The sequence below is a fragment of the Branchiostoma belcheri genome, unplaced genomic scaffold, assembly GCF_001625305.1.
Source record: "Branchiostoma belcheri isolate BF01 breed outbred unplaced genomic scaffold, Haploidv18h27 scaffold11, whole genome shotgun sequence".
Taxonomy (NCBI): domain Eukaryota; kingdom Metazoa; phylum Chordata; class Leptocardii; order Amphioxiformes; family Branchiostomatidae; genus Branchiostoma; species Branchiostoma belcheri.
The window spans coordinates 1,364,370-1,382,221 of NW_017802491.1; the positions used below are offsets into that span (position 1 = coordinate 1,364,370).

At 42.8% G+C, this 17,852-nt stretch overlaps 4 protein-coding genes across 9 annotated transcripts in view; 2 read left to right on the top strand and 2 right to left on the bottom strand.

Annotated features, from left to right (window-relative positions):
• LOC109482556 (ubiquitin carboxyl-terminal hydrolase 36-like) overlaps positions 1–3,186 on the top strand; it is a 14,365-nt gene extending 11,179 nt beyond the window's left edge. The window contains exons 16-19 of one of the 2 annotated variants that reach the window (XM_019785312.1): positions 538–702; positions 922–1,031; positions 1,205–1,294; positions 1,577–3,178. In XM_019785312.1, the coding sequence (XP_019640871.1) occupies positions 538–702; positions 922–1,031; positions 1,205–1,294; positions 1,577–1,633 (422 nt within the window). In that variant the 3' untranslated portion in view covers positions 1,634–3,178. Of the gene's footprint in view, positions 1–537; positions 703–921; positions 1,032–1,204; positions 1,295–1,576 lie in introns of both variants that reach the window. The other variant, XM_019785321.1, reaches the window with a different exon arrangement.
• Positions 3,187–3,869: 683 nt separating this feature from the next.
• LOC109482975 lies at positions 3,870–11,039 on the bottom strand. Of its 4 annotated transcripts, none has more exons than XM_019785890.1 (9): positions 10,539–11,039; positions 8,793–9,080; positions 6,398–6,479; positions 6,013–6,069; positions 5,576–5,664; positions 5,285–5,315; positions 4,927–4,971; positions 4,680–4,786; positions 3,870–4,213 (listed from the first exon to the last, which is right to left on the bottom strand). In XM_019785890.1, exons 2-9 carry the CDS (start codon positions 9,072–9,074, stop codon positions 3,911–3,913), a joined length of 996 nt encoding a protein of 331 aa, XP_019641449.1. In that variant the 5' UTR covers positions 9,075–9,080; positions 10,539–11,039; the 3' UTR covers positions 3,870–3,910. The 4 variants fall into 4 exon arrangements, with proteins under 4 accessions (XP_019641449.1, XP_019641471.1, XP_019641440.1 ...); XM_019785912.1 differs by having other exon boundaries at positions 5,576–5,628; positions 8,793–9,083; XM_019785881.1 differs by having other exon boundaries at positions 8,793–9,083.
• Positions 11,040–11,209: 170 nt separating this feature from the next.
• Positions 11,210–17,809, bottom strand: LOC109482927 (evolutionarily conserved signaling intermediate in Toll pathway, mitochondrial-like). Of its 2 annotated transcripts, none has more exons than XM_019785835.1 (6): positions 17,649–17,790; positions 16,773–17,321; positions 16,171–16,394; positions 15,550–15,716; positions 15,121–15,245; positions 11,210–12,016 (listed from the first exon to the last, which is right to left on the bottom strand). In XM_019785835.1, exons 2-6 carry the CDS (start codon positions 17,311–17,313, stop codon positions 11,853–11,855), a joined length of 1,221 nt encoding a protein of 406 aa, XP_019641394.1. In that variant the 5' UTR covers positions 17,314–17,321; positions 17,649–17,790; the 3' UTR covers positions 11,210–11,852. The 2 variants fall into 2 exon arrangements, with proteins under 2 accessions (XP_019641394.1, XP_019641387.1); XM_019785828.1 differs by having other exon boundaries at positions 11,212–12,016; positions 17,675–17,809.
• On the top strand, positions 12,099–15,104 carry LOC109482895 (probable G-protein coupled receptor 139). Its single transcript, XM_019785782.1, has one exon. It carries the CDS (start codon positions 13,038–13,040, stop codon positions 14,301–14,303), a length of 1,266 nt encoding a protein of 421 aa, XP_019641341.1. The 5' UTR covers positions 12,099–13,037; the 3' UTR covers positions 14,304–15,104.
• Positions 17,810–17,852: the final 43 nt, after the last annotated feature.

The window sequence follows — 17,852 nt, forward strand, 5'->3', positions numbered from 1 at the left end:
ATTTTATGGTTGTTTATTCGTGGACGACAAGTGTGCCAACATCTTGCAAAATGCTAAAAGTACAAAGAAAATGTTAAACTCCATGTACAAGAAGAATCATTGAAGCAGTTATCATCTCATCTATGATGAAACCAGTCTTTCCAGTACACCAGGAATAGAAATCCACAGTCAAGACTGGAGTCCTGCCCACCTCTCCCAAACACCTCCTTGGAGGAAACATCGCCCCCTTTGCTAAGTTGAAGAAGGGCAAGGGTTGGTGAGGGTGAGCCTTGCACAGTAGTAGTTCGGTTCATCCCTCTGTTGTGTTCAGTTTCTTACCTGTACATGTACAACATGTGCTACAAGTATCCCCTTCTGTTAGCAAAACTAACACAATTTACTTTACTTGTTATGGTTTATGATGCATGGAAAGAGTTTTCGCATGTTTTGTTGGTTGGTTGGTTGGTTGGTTGGTTGGTTGGTTTGCTAATCATGTAATGATGATGTTGAAGTAGCTGTCTGTGTGCAGTAGGAATAAATGTCTATGTTAAATTTCAGTGATTTCCCAGCGGTGGGACAAGGACATCCATGATGGGTACAGGCGGCTCAGCGATGGTGGGCGCAGCTCCAAGAACAGTTCCTGGGACGGCAGGTTGACGTCGTCTTCACGATCCATCGACGAGCTACTGGAGAGGTCCAACAGCAAGGGATACGGGGCTAAAGGTTGGTGTGACTTGAAATGGAATGGGAATTAGTAGTGCTGACTTCTATGTCACTACTGAAAAGGGTCACACTCTTGACTCCTAATTTGGTTATGACGTACATGTATGATCTTCCTCAGATCTTGAAACTAAGATACCAACTCTGCAGACAATCTTTGTCCTAATGCAAACACCCTTGTTACTTTGCTTGTGCTTCATCAGTTTGTCCCTGTTGTTGCAGTGCTTTCCTGGGAGGGAGACAGGAGTTACGTGGACCGGGATGCGGACCATGACAGGCACTTCCACCGAGGTGTGAGGGACGAGTGGGATGAGGAGTTGGACAGGGGGAAGGTAGGACAACTGGAAATTTGTCATTTTTCTCCTTAGGTAGGGAAGGGAAGTCTTCATGGTGTCTGTGGTACAGTGGTAATACAATTGATACGTATTTTCAAAAATTTTTTCACAAAAAGATGGCATGTATACAAAGAATAAGTAACACACATTCTTTGCATTTTTTTTTACAGACAAAAAAGGTGAAATCACACAGGTCTGAGCATTACCGTCGACCCTTCAATGTATTCCAGAAGATCTCAGATGCCAAGCATAAATACAAGGTAAGACGGAAAGGTTTGCTACAGTACTTCCTGACCTGGAATCAACTTGCTTTTAGGCTACTCTATTTCTATAGGTAATTAAAAAATGAAATTCAATTTCAAGTAAACTTTTCGTTGTTTATTTTGCATAGATAGCTGTACACTGGTATGTTATATATCTGTTGTTGTGCTCACTCATCATGCTAAGTTCCTAAAATACAGATGTTCCTGATAAATTTACCTTAGTAGGACAAACGTTGTGAAAGGCAGCATTTCATTCTTGTGCTCCTCCTTTTTTTACAGGCATATCGGGATGGCTACAGTAAACTGCAACCCAGTCATAGCTGGCATGGTCGCTAAACCAGACCTGGCTTGGACAGAGGTTTTGTGTACATCTTGGACGATTCTTTTCCCAATATTCATTTTCCCTCGTATTAAGCAACTGCCACAACTATATAACTTGCAAAATTGTAAATATGCCATGTACAGACACTGGCCTTCAATAAGGACTCCCGTGCAACATTATTATAATCAATATTGATATCCCCTTTTAATTTGTAAGTCATTTACAATGATAGATCACATATCTCATCAAGTCAAGTTCTATATGCTGCAATATGTCTTATTAAGTGTTATATCAATTATATACAATAGTATTTCTTACACAGAAGTGTGAAGTTGATGCTGTACTATCTCAATTACGAGTTGGTGCTTGCCACAGTACAATGTGTTTACAGCTGCACAATAAGGCAAAGGTTGCAATAGCAAGTATGTCAGTATCTTCAAAAGGGGAAACTTCTCTGCCTTTATGTTGTGTCACACAGCTTGCATGGGGACCACAGCAAACTTTGTGACACAAGATGAATCAAAGCTGGGCCATGATGAGGAAGATATTGTATATAATTCATTACATCCAAATTTCCATAACCCTAGCGGTCTAACCATAAGGCTAATTTTCTAATTTGTTTTTGCAGTCTTTATTTTTTTAAGATTCTTGGCCTCAGCAGAAATCTATAAAAGCACTAAGGTTTTGTTTTTTTCATAACTCTGGACATTACAGAGCCCCTTTATGCCAAAGTTCGTATGCACCCCAGATTTATATAAATTTTTTTGTAATTTTCCCTCTCTTTAAGTACTTTACAGAATAGAGTGGAGTAGTATAGTACAAGCCATGGCATGATATACTACTCAAATTTTAATATACTTTACTGCCATAAATATATGAGATGTGAGATACTAAGATGTACCTGGCATTTTTCAGGTTTGTAATTAGACTTGGAAACCAGGAAGAGTGGTTTCCATCTAGCTGCCACTACGATGATGTAATCCTGAATAAATTTTACCATCTGCAAACACTCAAATTTCGCGAGTACATGTCTTCTGTGCAGAAAGCTGGATGTATTCTGCTGCGTTCATACATATGCCTGATAATGGAGACCCCTTACAGGACATTAAGGAAACTACTGTATTACTGTCTTACAGCAATGCATTTTACAGAAAGGAGTGCTAGTATTTCATTTCCCTCTTTGTGCATATTACTGTCTTAGCAACTTTTTTATGGAAGGAAACATGTATACAATATACATGTAGTACATCAGTTTGAAAGGTGCCACTTCTCTTCTCACAGTAAATGTTGAATCTACACACTGTTGAGCCTTCTTTAGGGGACTGCTGTGAAAAATTATACACATATATTATACATGATGTATATCCAAGTTGTGATTGGTAACCTTCTGTCAGAAGTAACTAGAATGCAAGAGTCACTTGGAATGTATATGGACGTTTTCGATGATGGTAATTGTGTACACTCACAGATATATCTGAATGTACATTGTAAGGAATATTGTAAACTGTAACTTTAAGACAGTAACCAGACAAGGGCTTCTGTGACAAGAATTAGATTCAGATTACAAGTTTACAGCCACTGTGTTCTCCAAGACTGAAATCTTACTCAGTGCTGCTGTCATTTAACAGCATAAGGAAAGCCAGGAAGTTTCCAATGCTCCTATGGAGTGTATGGTGAGGATATAATCTCCAGGCAAATGTTGGGGATGCAAAGTTGTTACGTTTTCCCTAGCTGCCCTTTTCTGCTTTCCTAGCCTCCCCAACATCTGCTTGAAAATTTAGTGTGTACAACTTTCTCAAATATGCCTGAACCTGCTCGGCTGTACTTGGGGTATGTGGGGTTACAGATATTGCCAGTACATGTACATGTGATTACAAGTCAACATAAGACTCTCATCATTCAGCAAGACCCTTGTCTAGGCTAGTACATACAGTCTGTGGGGTGGTATGATACTAATGATTCTGCCAGCTAGTGGATGATGGAGATCTGTTGTACAACTACCCACTGCAATCACTTCATGGGGATTGTAACTCCCCATACTACTACTGACCAATTCTGGGGATACTGTCAACAAGGCAAGGTGTAGTCACAATTGCAGTGTCTAACTGCAATCACCTGTTGTGTACAGTCTAGTATGGTACAGAAATGCCAGCGGTTATATGTATCACCGTGTATAACCAGGCCCTAATCTCCCAGCAGAGAAATCTACTTGGAGATAAGCCCGACCTTATTGTGGACCCATCTCAGCTCTGTACAAGTAAATATACATGTAAACAGCTTCGTCCTGTCGTCTACCCTCCATCACTTGGTTCAGGCGGGAGCTCCCCCAGGTTAACGGCCCCAAGGAACGTCTTCTCGCGGTCGATGAAGATTCTCCCGCTGACAGTCGCCGTCAAGTTGATCATCATCCCGTCCTGGAGAGGGACCACGCCTGCGGTGAAGCACGAGGTCGGTGCGTTGGTGCCCGGACCGGGATACTTCTGCCAGCAGGTCAAGAACTTGGGCGGGTTCCTGTTCTGGTCGTCGGAGATCACAAGGATGGACAGGCCGTTATAGCTCTTACTTTCCACGATCTGCTGTTCGTCGTAGGTTAGCTGGAGAGTGAGGGTAACAGAAGTATCATGGTGAACGGGTAGTAGTGGTACTGCACTACTGTAGCCTCCTTCGCAAAATTGTGGGCCTGCGGCGTTATTTTTTGGGGGGAGCGACGCGACTTATGGAGGGACGGTTTCCCGGCAAACACCCTCGTCCCTCCACGACATGAGTCGCGTCGCTCTCCGAAAAAAAAAAACGCCACAGGTCTTCGAAGACCCCACAGGTCTTCGAAGAAGGCTAGCACTGGTGGTAGAATGGCGAACAGTACAACTGTATTGGGAGTAATGTTCAGAAACTACCGCTATAGTCATTCGCAAGGGATACCACCACTTCCTGCTTTCACACCACACAAAGGTTACTGTAATGGATAACTTTCTCTAAATGTCAATGCCATTAGAGGGACTTCATGACGCAATAGTTACCTAATGCTGTATGCAAACAAGGTTGGCCGACACAATTTCGTACCTGGCCATATACAAGGTAGACGCCGCTGCCTTGAATGGTGGTCGTCTCCTCGTCCCCAGAGCGCTCAGCGACATCCCGAGACGCAACCTTCACACTCAACACCGTTTCTTTCGAAAGAAAAATGACTAAATGTTGACACATTCTATAGTTAATTAATCAGCTCAAGACAATATTCACAGTCCACGATGATTATCGCGCGTAGAAACAGTTGTACCATGGACATTATAATGTCCTTGGTTGTACTTACCGCGCTCGCTTACGTTTCTACGGTCGCCAGGCCATTCAGCAACATCTGTCAAATTAGACACGAGAATACAGACTTAGTGATCGCATTCTGATTGCATTCAATTTGCGTATTTGGGATATTTGATAGCATATATGCATACACTCTTAAAAATCAGGGCACAGGAGCCCAAGGCATATATTTTGGGGGTAAAAACAGCCCAAGCAAATCTCAATACAATCCACACATTTTCAAACTGTTCACAAGTCCAGAATAGCACCACAACCTCTCGGAATGTTTACTTTGAACATAAAAGAAGCCTTGAACTTTTTCTTATACTTGTATCTGACGGTACTGGTTAAAAGAAAGAGTGAACGCCTACCGTCAGGGTGGGTGTGGTGGACGTAGCTCCTCTATGAAGATAAATAACATTGTAAGAAATTATGCTTCAACGTTGGATTTTGGTAAAAAATATTGGCATTTTTGCTCGTAGAAAAGCGCAAAGCTATACAAGTCACCATTTCGATGTGTAGAGTTTTCTTGCAACTAAGCCATCCCAATTCAAATTGATGTACTGAGGAGAAAAGGGATAGTTACTAAGAGTCACGATTTGTTCGTCAAAGGTCGTACGTTACAAACTCGCAGTAGATTAACAAGGTAAATATGTTCTTACAGTGAGCATTTTTTTCACGTCCCGAGTGAAATTCTGTCGGAGTTCGCGGATCTCTGTAAGTGCATCGAAGAATCCGTAAGTGTCTGTGTCTGTGTGGACATACACAGGGCGGTAGCATGAACTAATTGTCTTTAAGAAGATTCAAACTAGAGATAGGACATACTGGATATAGTAGAGGGGATTCATTTCTCAAGCTACCGCGTGTGCAAGATGTCGGTAGCTTGAGGAATGAATCCCCTCTACTATATAGAGATAGGACATACTGGAGTAACTTTATCAAGTGTACCTCACCGGATTAGTATATACTAATCTGGAGGCATGATGATGATTATGAAACTAACATCAATCTGACCCAAAAAGAGAATACTAGTACATATAGCCACTAGTGCCAAAACACACATCCAAAACACAATGATATCAAGGGCCGGGGAACCTACCGTTTCTCATGCATTTAGTAACTTGGCTGCATCTCTTCCTCTGGCGGTCCCTTTTCCCTAAGGATTCATACACGTCAGTTAATTACTATTATCTTCGTGAGAACATTTTATGAGCTATATCATAAAACAGTGTATACGCCACATTACAGTTAATATACCCACTAACATAGATTCTATCACAATCAACGCAATGCTCACGGTTGTCTTATTCCAGCTTATAACATGCATGTGTTCAAAGATTTTTTCGTGTTAAGAAATAGTACATATCCCATATGCTACAATAGTGTATTTGATGGTACCCTGTAACAACCTTCAACAAACAAAGGCTAACCAATAGTGCGGTACCATCGTCTCTGTAGACAATAGTAATAGTATTTGATGGTACCTTTAGATCTTTTGTTGCGACTTTGCCCAAACTTTTCTTCGTCCTCTTCCTCGTCCGCTTTCCATCTGGCCAGTTGGATGGTCTGCAGGACACAGCATAGGGGACCTGGGTGTTAACTTCATAACATGAAAATGATTCTTTATGATCATAATGCTACTCTGTCTGGATTCCTTAAGTTACAGACAGAGCATATGAATATCACTCCTTTACAACTGAGTCCAAGAACTAAAGTCAGAGACAGCTCTGATCCTCATTTCGTTCAATACGGCAGTTCGTATGCATTTGCACTTGTACATTTAGTGTCGCTCTCCAAATGTTTTCGTGCCCAGCATGAAGCTGCCACGCATTGGAGAAGTTCGCACTGTTGTTTACCCTCAGAATGCCTTTCCCTACGTGCCTCCCTGGCATCCTTTAACGGAGTTACGTAACAGTACACTTGCCCGCGAAGTCAATGTGTTTGTCAATAGGGAGCCAGACTGATCTACTGACCCTGCCTATGACATTGTTGGCTCCGTTCCATTGCCGACTAATAACATGGCTACATGTTGTGGTTTGGGTAAGTTATGGTTGGTGCGGTCGCGGCGAAGTCACACACTTTGAGCACAAATGAAGTTTCGTTTACGAATGGAGTAGCCCTCTTCGCAAGGATGTTCTCACGTGAAAACGGGTATAAACAGTTAACCGTTGCTTGACAACTTCAACCTTCTCTTTGCAGACCGTGCAGTGTGTATGTCTGTCACACACTTTGGGCACAAATAAAGTTTCGTTTACGAATGGAGTAGCCCTCTTCGCAATGATGTTCTCCAGTAAAAACGGGTATAAACAGTTAACCGTTGCTTGACAACTTCAATCTTCTCTTTGCAATGCTTGATGATTTGTGTATATTTAGTACTTTTATAGAGTAGAGAGATTAAGAAGAAGAGGAGGACGTAATATGCATTAATTTCTTTAATATCGGTGTAAGTCGAATATGTCATTTTATTCGTCTGAAACAGCGTAGAAATTACGGTACATGTTAGAGGTTTCTTTGAATAATTCTTTTTTAAAAACCGCTATAGAAATAGCTGTAGTTAGCACCATGGCATACACAGGTAATTTTGTACACGCCCATTTTCTATTTTAATGGATGTACAATAATTTACTCGTGTTTTTCCGAGTTTAATTGAATAAAAAAAACAACACCCCCCCCCGCTCACGCCCAAAAGAGCATGGCAACAAGTCAGCAAACATACTGTGATGTATAGCATCGTCACAAAGGCATTTCCGAATCCACTCAAGATGCACAAAACAACTGGTTGCTATGTACATTTGATTAGGTACTTCCTTGTCGCCTCGTCTATTTACGTTGGCAACTAAAACTTAAGAAGTTTTTTTAACGTTTTTTTTTCTACGTGACACAAGTTACCTAGACAAACTTGAATTTGTTACTTTGACAAGAATTTCAATAAAAGTTCATTGACCCATAAAACCGACTTTGTTTTTTTTAAACCTAGTAGACTTGTTCTGTTGCAAGCTTTTGGCGCATAATCTAGTCACAGAAAGATGTGCTGAAAGCTAAAGTAAAGACAAAGTCCCTCTGTAGCACAGCCAGGTCTTTATCTGAGCTAGTAAAAGTCGTCCTCAGTGCGAGTTTTCATGCAAGAATTATAGAATCAAGTCTGCTTACGTCCTTTCAGCTAATGCGCTATTTCTGTTCCCCATAGCGATTCTTGTTTCTCCGCTCAAACCCTTGGCAGTAAGGCTCATTAGTCTGAGCAACCCTCTCCACCAGCGAGGTGTCGTACAAAGTATGATGGGACCTTAGTCGCACGTTTGCTATCTAGTATATCTAAACTTTCTTTTGCTCCCTGTTCCTCAAATATACGACGCTAAAGGCACTGAAAATAGTGCAAGAATACAAGCTCGAATGGACCCTCTTAACTCTAAAGACTATTGCCCAACATCTATATCACATTGCCTGTTGATCTGCAGAGTAGTAGTTACTAGTGCTCGCTTACGAATCTTTGTCATTCGGCCAGAATGTGGTCAGAAAAACTTCACCTTCACCTTCACCTTGTCCCTTCCTCTTCTGGAGGGTCGGGGACTGTGGTAGCATTCAGCAGAATGCTGCCACAGTCTCCGGTGGTCAGAAAAACACATCACACAAATAAGAGGGGGGGGGGCGATACTTCTTACTGAGAGCACAAGTCTATATTAGCATTGCGACACCGACGTCCACACCGACACCGTAAGGTGTCATTGTAGTTTGACTTGGTCTTGATTTCATCCCTTGGTACTGAAAATTCAACTTTTTGTGCACGTGTGTGTGCATGCAGGTCTACGCCTGGGTATATTCAATGGTGCAAACATTAAACGTCAAGGATTCCCGTGGGAATCCTGTGGTTAGTTAACTCACGTCTGGGTCTGTGTCGGGGGTCTCGACGTCTTGTAGGCCCGACGGTCCCGAGAGTGACGTGACGGGCGCAGAGTGTCCCTCCTCCGCACGCCTCCGTACCTCACAGCCGCAGCGGTGATCCAAATCCTGCACGATCTTCTGCACCCAGAACAGGGTGAAAAGAGAGAGGGTAATGGCGACCACGCTGAGGCAAACACAGGCAAGCTGCCACCTGGAGATGGCAGTGCCGTGGGCCCGAGAACACGCCTTCTCCCCTCTCTCGTACACAGTCGTGCAAGCCATGCCTCCCTGCTGAGCGTTGTTATGGTTTAACAACAGAAGGAGTGAGAGGTGAGGTTATGTACGCACACGAGCCGGCCTGATGTGAACAGCTTCTAGTTAAAGTGTTGCAGGTTCCAGGAATGAAACCCAGAACCCCCCTCGTGTGTTCACGTGTTTGAGAGAGGTCGCCCAAGGCTGGAGGTGAAAGGCCTTTCCCGCCATACCACTTGTGAGACAGACCTCAGACATGACCACAGGAAGCACCCATAATAAAGGACCTGTGTACTTAGCTTTAGCAGTCATACTTAGTTCTGGGACTTGCGCCAACCGATATACTCTCGAGTCTCGACTGTTTGTTTGACTGAAATGTTGAACTGTTTCATGGGATTTTTCAAGTGTGGACGAGATTATAAACTAGAGGCTTCTTAACTTGCACAGTGAATTGTATCAAGGAGCTTTCATCGCATAAGCCCGCAAACTTACCCGAATGACGACTAACGTGTTTGATGTCTTATAATCAGATCAGATAGAATGCTTCACGTCGACGAAGTGCACTGTTGCTCTTTGTAAACTTGTGCCATTTTGCGCTCTTGCACTAGCTGCCGCCACAACTTGTCGCAAAGGGACAACCTTTTGTATGGCAACTGAACTGCATGGGCGTACAAAGTTTAGCACAACTCAAAGTTACTCGAACAAAGAACGTCAACTCGTACACAAGTTTGGCACTGAAAGACCTATGAACTATCTATGGTTTTGAATCTACAAAATATCCATGAATAGCTTTTGCATCCAGATCCGCCATTTCTTGACCACGGAGGGCGAACTCGGGAGCTGAAGGATTCAAGGCGGCAAGCTCAATTTATTCGGGCCGGACTTCCGCCAGCTTTTGCCTTACCAATGTATCATACGGGACCGACCTTGTCACAAACTTTGCCTCTCCTGTTTTTGTTTTGTTGACCTTTTGGGAGTTTCAACTCTACCCCGATGACCCAACACGGAAATAAGATACGCATTCTATTCTGAGGGGCTGTTATTGTGGTAACTAAGTGGTTTATGACGGACTTTGACCGACCGAACACCCGATGAACATGCAACACTCGGTGACCCTACTGCAACACGGAAATTCTGAATACAGTGGTGCTCGTACGAAGCGCGGTGAACACTTTTCTCTGGGGTATTCACACTATATCCTGCAGGAAAATAGAATTCTGCTTTTGAAGCTTTGACAATGGCACGTATTTTTGGTATCTTGGCAGCAAAAAGTGGTACTACCGGGTAGGGTACCAAAGATTAGGTACCAAATGTACAAACATTGGTCACTCACTCACACACACATACACACACACACACAAACACACAGACTCACTCACTCACACTCATCCTCTTGTACGTGGCGCGTAGTTTCACTAGGCCTGGCCATCTTCGCTTGGCCTCGCCATCTTACTCTGTCTGAAAGGTGTAAAAAGCCGTGAAAGATTTACTGACCTCGCACTTGGCGATGCATCCGATGTGCGCAACATTGTTCAATGACGACTTTCTTCTCTCATTGATGAGGTGATGAATCACCTCATCGATGTGGTGGTAGATATGTATGCTCACTGTGACATCGTCAATTGACAAGTAAATCCCCGTGACCAGTCCGTCTGCCTACAATGCTCGCTCTGATACAACTACGTGTGTAGCAAGCTCTGAAAACTTATTTATAAGTCGCCACTTCCTCCTCAACGGTACATCTAGGAAGCAGGTTTTTCCAAGAACTCATCGGCGTTTAGTGCAGGTTTCCGGGAAGCGTTCGGATGGCGTTTGTTTTCTGTCAAATGTTTTTGGCATGTTGTCAAGTTCTTTCAATGATCATGACGTTTTAACGTGGCTTTTGCGTAATTAATGGTACCCTGCAGTCATTAATATATGTGTGGGAAATTTGACCAACATGTCTCTTGTAGCATTTGGTTGCCTTGAGTTTCCTTGCAATTACTTGCATAGTACTGCAGGGTATGAATAACAACTAGTAGTCCAATTTCTTGCAAAGGTAACTTACAAGAGCAAACACCTGATTGGCACTCATCCAATGTAGATTGCCTATTCTTGTCCAACCTTCTCCTTGAATAAGACACTGAAATGACAAAAATTAAAATATACCCATTTTCAAAGCCTTATCATAGGTAGAGGTCACAAACATACAGATGGATTAAACAAACTGAATTGACGAAATCTTTCTAAATTATGTGAATTTATTGAGATATACATATATATCTTCTTGTGGACTAACAAAAATCACAAATTGTTGCCATTTTCATCACATGTGCAGTTAAGAATTCATCACAATGGTAACAATTCTCTTTGTTTTCTGCCTAACTCGATGGAACTCATACTTTTCTCTCTGTGGCGGGGAAAAGACAAACAATGATAAGAAAATTTGTATATGGATGGATTTAGGGAATCTTAAAAGCAGTACAGTTCTACAATTGCTTTAGCTTGATATCTATTTGTGGTAAACACACTCCGTTTATGTTAAGACATGCAGGAAATAAAATGTGTTTTTCTGACAAGACAGATAAAAATCAAACTACCCACTTAAAGCTATTATTTTTGATGAGGACAGGCAAACTACCTTCCACACAAAACAATTTGGGGCATCCTATACATGTATGCCTTCATCTACTGTATAGGTTAGCAATTTAGGCAGTAGGGAGAAGGTTAAGGTTGGTTTCCCTTCCCTTTCCTTACTTTTTCTTACAAAAAACTGCAATTTTCATCAGTTTCATGAAAGTAGTTCATTTCTATATGTTGGTCTTGTTGTTATTGAGCTGCTGCCAGTTGTGTAGAAGCTGAGCTAAGTTTGAAGATAACAGGGATTTTCTTCAGAGCAGGGTTGTCCTCCTGAAGTCCTTTGATCCAAGTGTTGAGAGACTCCTGGCAGCTACTGCCGGTGATGCAGATAGCAAACACCGGACCCTCAGGAACTGTGGGGAGGAAAGTAGTTGTTAGATTCTGCCAAACATGGAAAACACGGAGTTCTGCCAAACAATGAAAACACTGGATCACAACAAAAGATATGAAAAAAATGTATCAAACAAAGCGAATCACAACGAGAAAGTCCTGTTGTTCTGTCCAACTGAATGACCTGCTGTACTGACTGTGTGTCAAAATATCACCTGCAATATTCCCTTTGGCAGGTAGGAGGTGCTACATGACTAAAGCTCCAACTCAGTACATACCCTTTTGCATGCATTATCTTACATGTCCTTATGGTAACAAGGTATTCAGCACACTTCCAGTTTCTGATCCAAAATACATCAGGATACTCTGAGGAAAAAACCTGTTGGACTGCTTTTCTTGCCTTCAATGTACATTCTTATTGATTCTATAGCCCCTTATCATCATTAACAGAACTGCTTCCTGTGTACCGATGAACTCCATCAGCCTACCAGTAAAATTCACCAATGAATCATTTTCCTTACAGATTGATCACCTCTTGAACTTAGACTAAACAGAGAGATAAAACTTTATGGCTGCATCATGACGTAAGTGCCCCGCCTCAGCCCCCAATCACACACACTGCTGTAAACAAGGCCGGCATACGGTGTAAATATGGGAGCTAATTTAACAGCTCAGAAGTGCAGTCATATACAGCCGGGCAGTACTTGGCCCAGATAGTTGTTGATAAGACGCTGAACTGTGGCTTGGGCTTCGACATCCTTCACACCATTTCTGCTGCACTCGATTCCTTCCAAGACCATGACTAGATGAAGTTCACATCATCACAAGACTTCAGGAAACCCTCTTGATGTTGTTTCTTTGTTTGGTCTTTATGTGCAACAAGGCTCAGAATCAGCAGGGCGAGAGAAAGGCTTAGCCTCAACAATGTCCTTTAAAGCAACAGCAGAGGTGTGAAGTTTTCGTGGGTGTCTCAATCTGGACAAAGATCTCAACAGCTCTGCTACTGACCAGACAAAGTGTAGAACGGCTTACAGCTCCCACATCATGGAAGCTCAGCATGTCGCAAACCACGTCTACTTCACCGTGCTGGCAGCATTCGGACTGCCCACCAACATCCTGACAATATGGATCCTGATGCAGCGAAGGAAGCGTCCCAGCGAGAGGAAGTCCACATCGACTCTTTACCTGTCTGCCCTGGCAGTCGCTGACTCCCTTGTTCTCATCTTCATTGTCATCATAGAACGGGTCATTTACGGTTTGATCTTGGGCAGTCGAGTGTCCTTCAGACTCTTCTGTCCGTGGCTAATATGGCTGGACTACGGAGCCCACAATGCGTCCATATGGATCATAGTGGCATACACGACCGAGCGTTTTGTGGCCGTGCACTTTCCTATATGGAGACACAGGGTGTGCAAGCCGTCCACAGCAAAGGCCACCATCTCCATAGTGTTTGCCCTGTCCTACCTGTTTGCCTTACCCCACTTCTTCTCAGAGGAATCCAAGACTTTTATGAGTGGGAACACCACTTATTTTGTTTGCGACCTCAGGGAAGACATATCTGCTGAGTACAGACTGACCCTGATATGGGGACAGAGTACACTGTCCTTCTTCCTTCCCTTCCTGTTCATTATCGTCCAGAACGGACTGATCATACATCGGCTCAGAGGTCTCAGAAGAGTGCAGCAAGGCAACACGTCCTTGGTGGGAAACAATGGACTGAAATATTCAGGCTCTAATGTCGAAAGAGTTGAAAACTCCCCAGGAAGCAACAGCAGAAGAGCACAGAATATTACACCAGGTGAAACGCAACCGCCACAAGAGTTCTCAAGGCAGGAGCATACTCATGGCACAAGACCAAGGTCTGATACACAGGAGACACAGGAAAGGCCCCGGCTGCTCACCACTGGCAGTGTGTCTAACCCACGACTGGTTCGGGCCAAAGTTTCCACAATCACCAGCATACCTCTACGCCAAAGTACCCGCATATCCAACAAGCCCATCTACATCCTCCTCACCATTAGCACAGTCTTCGTCCTTCTGTGGCTGCCGCGACTTGTTTATTTGTTAATTGTGCGTATAAACAACATTGACAGGCACGGAGAGCTCGCCTGGAGGCTGGGCTCGGACATTTCCAATGCGCTGGGCCTGCTGAACTCCTCCATCAACATCTTCATGTACTGTTTTGCGGACAAGCGATTCCGTCAGGACCTGGTGAGGATCCTAACATGTGGAAGGAGGCAATCTGCACCAGTTGCAAAGAACATGATGCGAAATGCAGACACACTCTGTGGTGACAGCATTGAACATTGAACCAATGAACAGTAATGTCATAGTCTTACAAATTCCAGAAGAAGCTTGTTCATATAATTCACATTTCTGTGACACAGCATAGCTTTTGTGCAGTCTTTGAGTTAAAGCCAAAGTGTGATTCAGTCAGCTATTATATACTCACTACTCTGTAACTCATATATAGCTTCTTATTTCTGTGATACGAGTCTAGTGTATAGTACAGGATGTAACAGTAACAGGTTTATCAGAAGATTCGAGACAAATACTGCAACTAGTTTGAAAACAGAATGGAGAAGAATCTTCATGTTCTTGTGATTTTATGTACGAAGGCTAACAGCGGTCACATTCATGTAAAGTAAAGTCATTGTTAGCTTTTCTACTTATGAGACTCTTCTGTTTTATTGCACCTCCAATAAATGGCACTATAATGAAGATGTATGAGTGCTGTGTCATTTCTTTGATTGTTTAATGTTCCTTGCTCCAAGTAACAGAGGAATTACTGATTCCCTTCAAAGTCATATCTTAAACACTTCAAACCCAAGTATTTCTCCCCTACTTGTCAGAGGTAGGGCCAGAAATAGATACAGATACTTCCTAAGTTCTGAGTGGTGCAGGTCAAATTTGTCTTGCTACTGGCTGGTGCAGATAATTTTCAATGCTACCCAGGGCAGGTATGCAGAAAAAAGTATTGAATACTTTGAGCCCTGAATACTTTTGCACTGAAGATGATTCCAGCATGTTCATCTCCAACAAAATGCAAGTTGGTGCTGAAAAGAACAACACAGACTGGACCATGTTGAGTTTGGCTTATGTGAGGGTTTGTAACGATCATGCCTACCATTTTCCACAAAAGCAACTGGGTCCAGCCATCTTCTTCGTTCCTCATTGTTTTTGGTGAAGTCGTCTTCCACCCACTCCTTCTCCTTCATCCCCTGCTCTTTTGTTCCTTCCAGTAAGTCTGACCTGGAAAGTTAAGTACAACAGTCATTGTCGACATGGGATGTCATGTTTTCTAATCAGATATATTTGTTGCCCAAACTCCCTTTGAATTTAAAACACTGAATAGTATTTTACTGTAACCTATCAAATGTCCAGCAAATTTGACAGCTTTTTAACAAACCATGGGCCTTTTAAACTTGATTTTTTTTTCTCATATTTAGCAGAATAACTAAAAAAAAATTCACAGCCTTCTTGCCATACTATGCAAGTTAAAACAGAGCCTGACTTTGCAGAAGAAATATTGTGCAAGTGACTGAGCAGGTAGTACCTGAGTATGTGGTAGTAGACCTGCTTGTCTTTAAGCCACAGTCGGAAGCTCCCCTCCACATAGACTGGGACGTCCTGAGGATGTTCAGCAAGCATCTTCTGCTGCTCAACTGTCTGAATACTCGTCACATAGGTCTTAACCTGGGACTCAGTTTCATCATCTTCTCTCTGTGGATAAAAGGACACATCCTGTGAGTCATCAAGCCATAGGCGTGCTTAACCTACAGCCTGCTAATCTAGCTGTTTGGCACCAAATTTGTATTTGTTTACTAAGATTCTGAAGTAGGGAGAAGGTTAGGGTTGATTTCCTTTCTTTTTTTCTTCAAAAATGTACATCATGCCCTACTCATATTTTCTGCTGCAGCTCAAACATTGTAAGATATTCTGGCAGAAACAATACAGTTTTAACTCTGCAATGTGTAAAAGGTTCACAATGATAATAACCTATTTCAGCTCCCAAGTCTATATCTTCTTCGCACATAGCAGAGAGGATGCGGGGCTTGGGAGCTAAAATAGGTCTGGTAACCAGGCTACAAGTACAATGATAAGGCATTAGAGGTAAAAGAGAAATGACTACCCCGTAGCCAGTAATTACTTAATCATGATGCCCTAGTTCCTATACCTGATAAATCTTAAACTCAGCCTTCCTGTCATCAGCCATCCTCCTGAGTGCCAGTCTGGCCAGGTCCACAGGGTCTGTGGGGAGAGGGTCGGGTAAGGGGTAGGGGTTGATGTGTCTAAACTTGGGGAACCAGTACAGGATACGCCGGAACTTCTTCATGGGGTGACTACGGAAGCCAAACACCTTGATGATCAGGTCTGCTGTTTCTGCACTCGGCATGACACCTGAAAAATGACAATAGCGTCATATCACTTAATTGTAGAGTCAATATCATGGAGTGAATATTGTACTAAACTATGAACAATGTAAAATGAGTACTAAGTATGTAGCCGTCATATACATGTATTTTACAGTTATCGGTACGTAAATTCTATTGGTAAATTATAACATTGAATGCAATACTGGCCATGGTAACAGTTATCAGATTGCCTGTCTAACAAAAAACTATCAACACTGGTAACTGTATGTTTAACCAGCAAAGGATGATCAGAAACATTCATGGCTTTGCAGTAGAGTTGAAGAACAGAACATCTGTGAGGAGGACATTGGACATAGTTTCTGCTAAATGAAACTTGTTCAGCAAGAATTGAGCCGCATGTTACCATGATACTCCATCTGCTCCAGTATGGCTATGCCAGTCTCCTGCTGCCTGGGGTAGTGGTTGTACAGCGACTGGATGAAATTTGTGGGCACAAACACTTCCTTAGGGAACACATCGAATATCTTATTGTACACCTCCAAGTCTTTCTGCACCCCAAAGTCCTTCATCTTCGCCAGGGCGGCATAGATAAACTCCACATGGCCTCGTCGGCGGATGTCCTTCTTGGTGAAGTTGTCCAGAACCTTCAGGAAGTTTGCTTTAGTCCTGACCTCAGGGTCAATGTCTTCAAAGATCTGCTGGTGAAGCACAAGTGCTCGCGAGTCGTTCCTCTCCTGGGTGTCCTTTGCCGCCAGGTGCTGTGATGAGCTGTGCAGCTGTGCCGTTTTTTGTCTGTAGCTGCCAGATGGGCAGGCAGGTGCTTTTTGCAGAGCCCCACTGCAGGTAGTGTATACACTGTTTCTGCATTGTTTGAACAAACCTCCGGGAAAAGTTCTTGCACAGAGTTGCATTTGTCTGCTAAATATCCTGGTTAAATTGGCCATATTCACACCTGTAACATAAAAGATTGTAAACAAAAATTAGCATCTTATAATAGTTATATGAATTTGACTTGAACTCATCAGCATAGCATAGCATAGCATAGATCTGATCAATATAAGACCGTTAAATATGGATTCAATGTAACTGTCGTGTGTGATGTAATATCCATAAACCTAATATCCTACTTCACACTGTGATCCTAAAATTATGAAGAACAGGTGTATACGATCCGATAACCTTACACATGCATGCCAGATGTCTTCCCTCTGCTTTGCCTTTCAATTTCAGCACTTTCTGGCTTCCATTTTATCATAACAACCACAAAAGAACTACATACATCGATATTCTCATATAATAGGATACCTTCTGACGTTCACCGACGTTCAGATCATCACGTATAACGTCTCAAACCGTGATGTAACGCAGAAGCCGGTCATTTTTTCATGGGCGCCGCCATTTTGTCCCATGCGTAGAACACCAACAGTACCCGGATGTTCAGCCCCTGCCCTGTGACGTTCACTTGCCGCGAACAGATGAGACT

Coding starts and splice junctions, on each gene's coding strand:
- LOC109482975 (XM_019785890.1), bottom strand. CDS start 9,074: ATGGCTTGCACGACTGTGTACGAGAGAGGGGAGAAGGCGTGTTCTCGG. Junction 5,665..6,012: donor TACTAAATGCATGAGAAACG/GTAGGTTCCCCG, acceptor ATGTCCACACAG/ACACAGACACTTACGGATTC. Junction 5,316..5,575: donor ACGTGAAAAAAATGCTCACT/GTAAGAACATAT, acceptor TTATCTTCATAG/AGGAGCTACGTCCACCACAC.
- LOC109482895 (XM_019785782.1), top strand. CDS start 13,038: ATGGAAGCTCAGCATGTCGCAAACCACGTCTACTTCACCGTGCTGGCA.
- LOC109482927 (XM_019785835.1), bottom strand. CDS start 17,313: ATGGCCAATTTAACCAGGATATTTAGCAGACAAATGCAACTCTGTGCA. Junction 16,395..16,772: donor GGAGCAGATGGAGTATCATG/GTAACATGCGGC, acceptor GTCATTTTTCAG/GTGTCATGCCGAGTGCAGAA. Junction 12,017..15,120: donor AGTTGCTTTTGTGGAAAATG/GTAGGCATGATC, acceptor TCCTCCCCACAG/TTCCTGAGGGTCCGGTGTTT.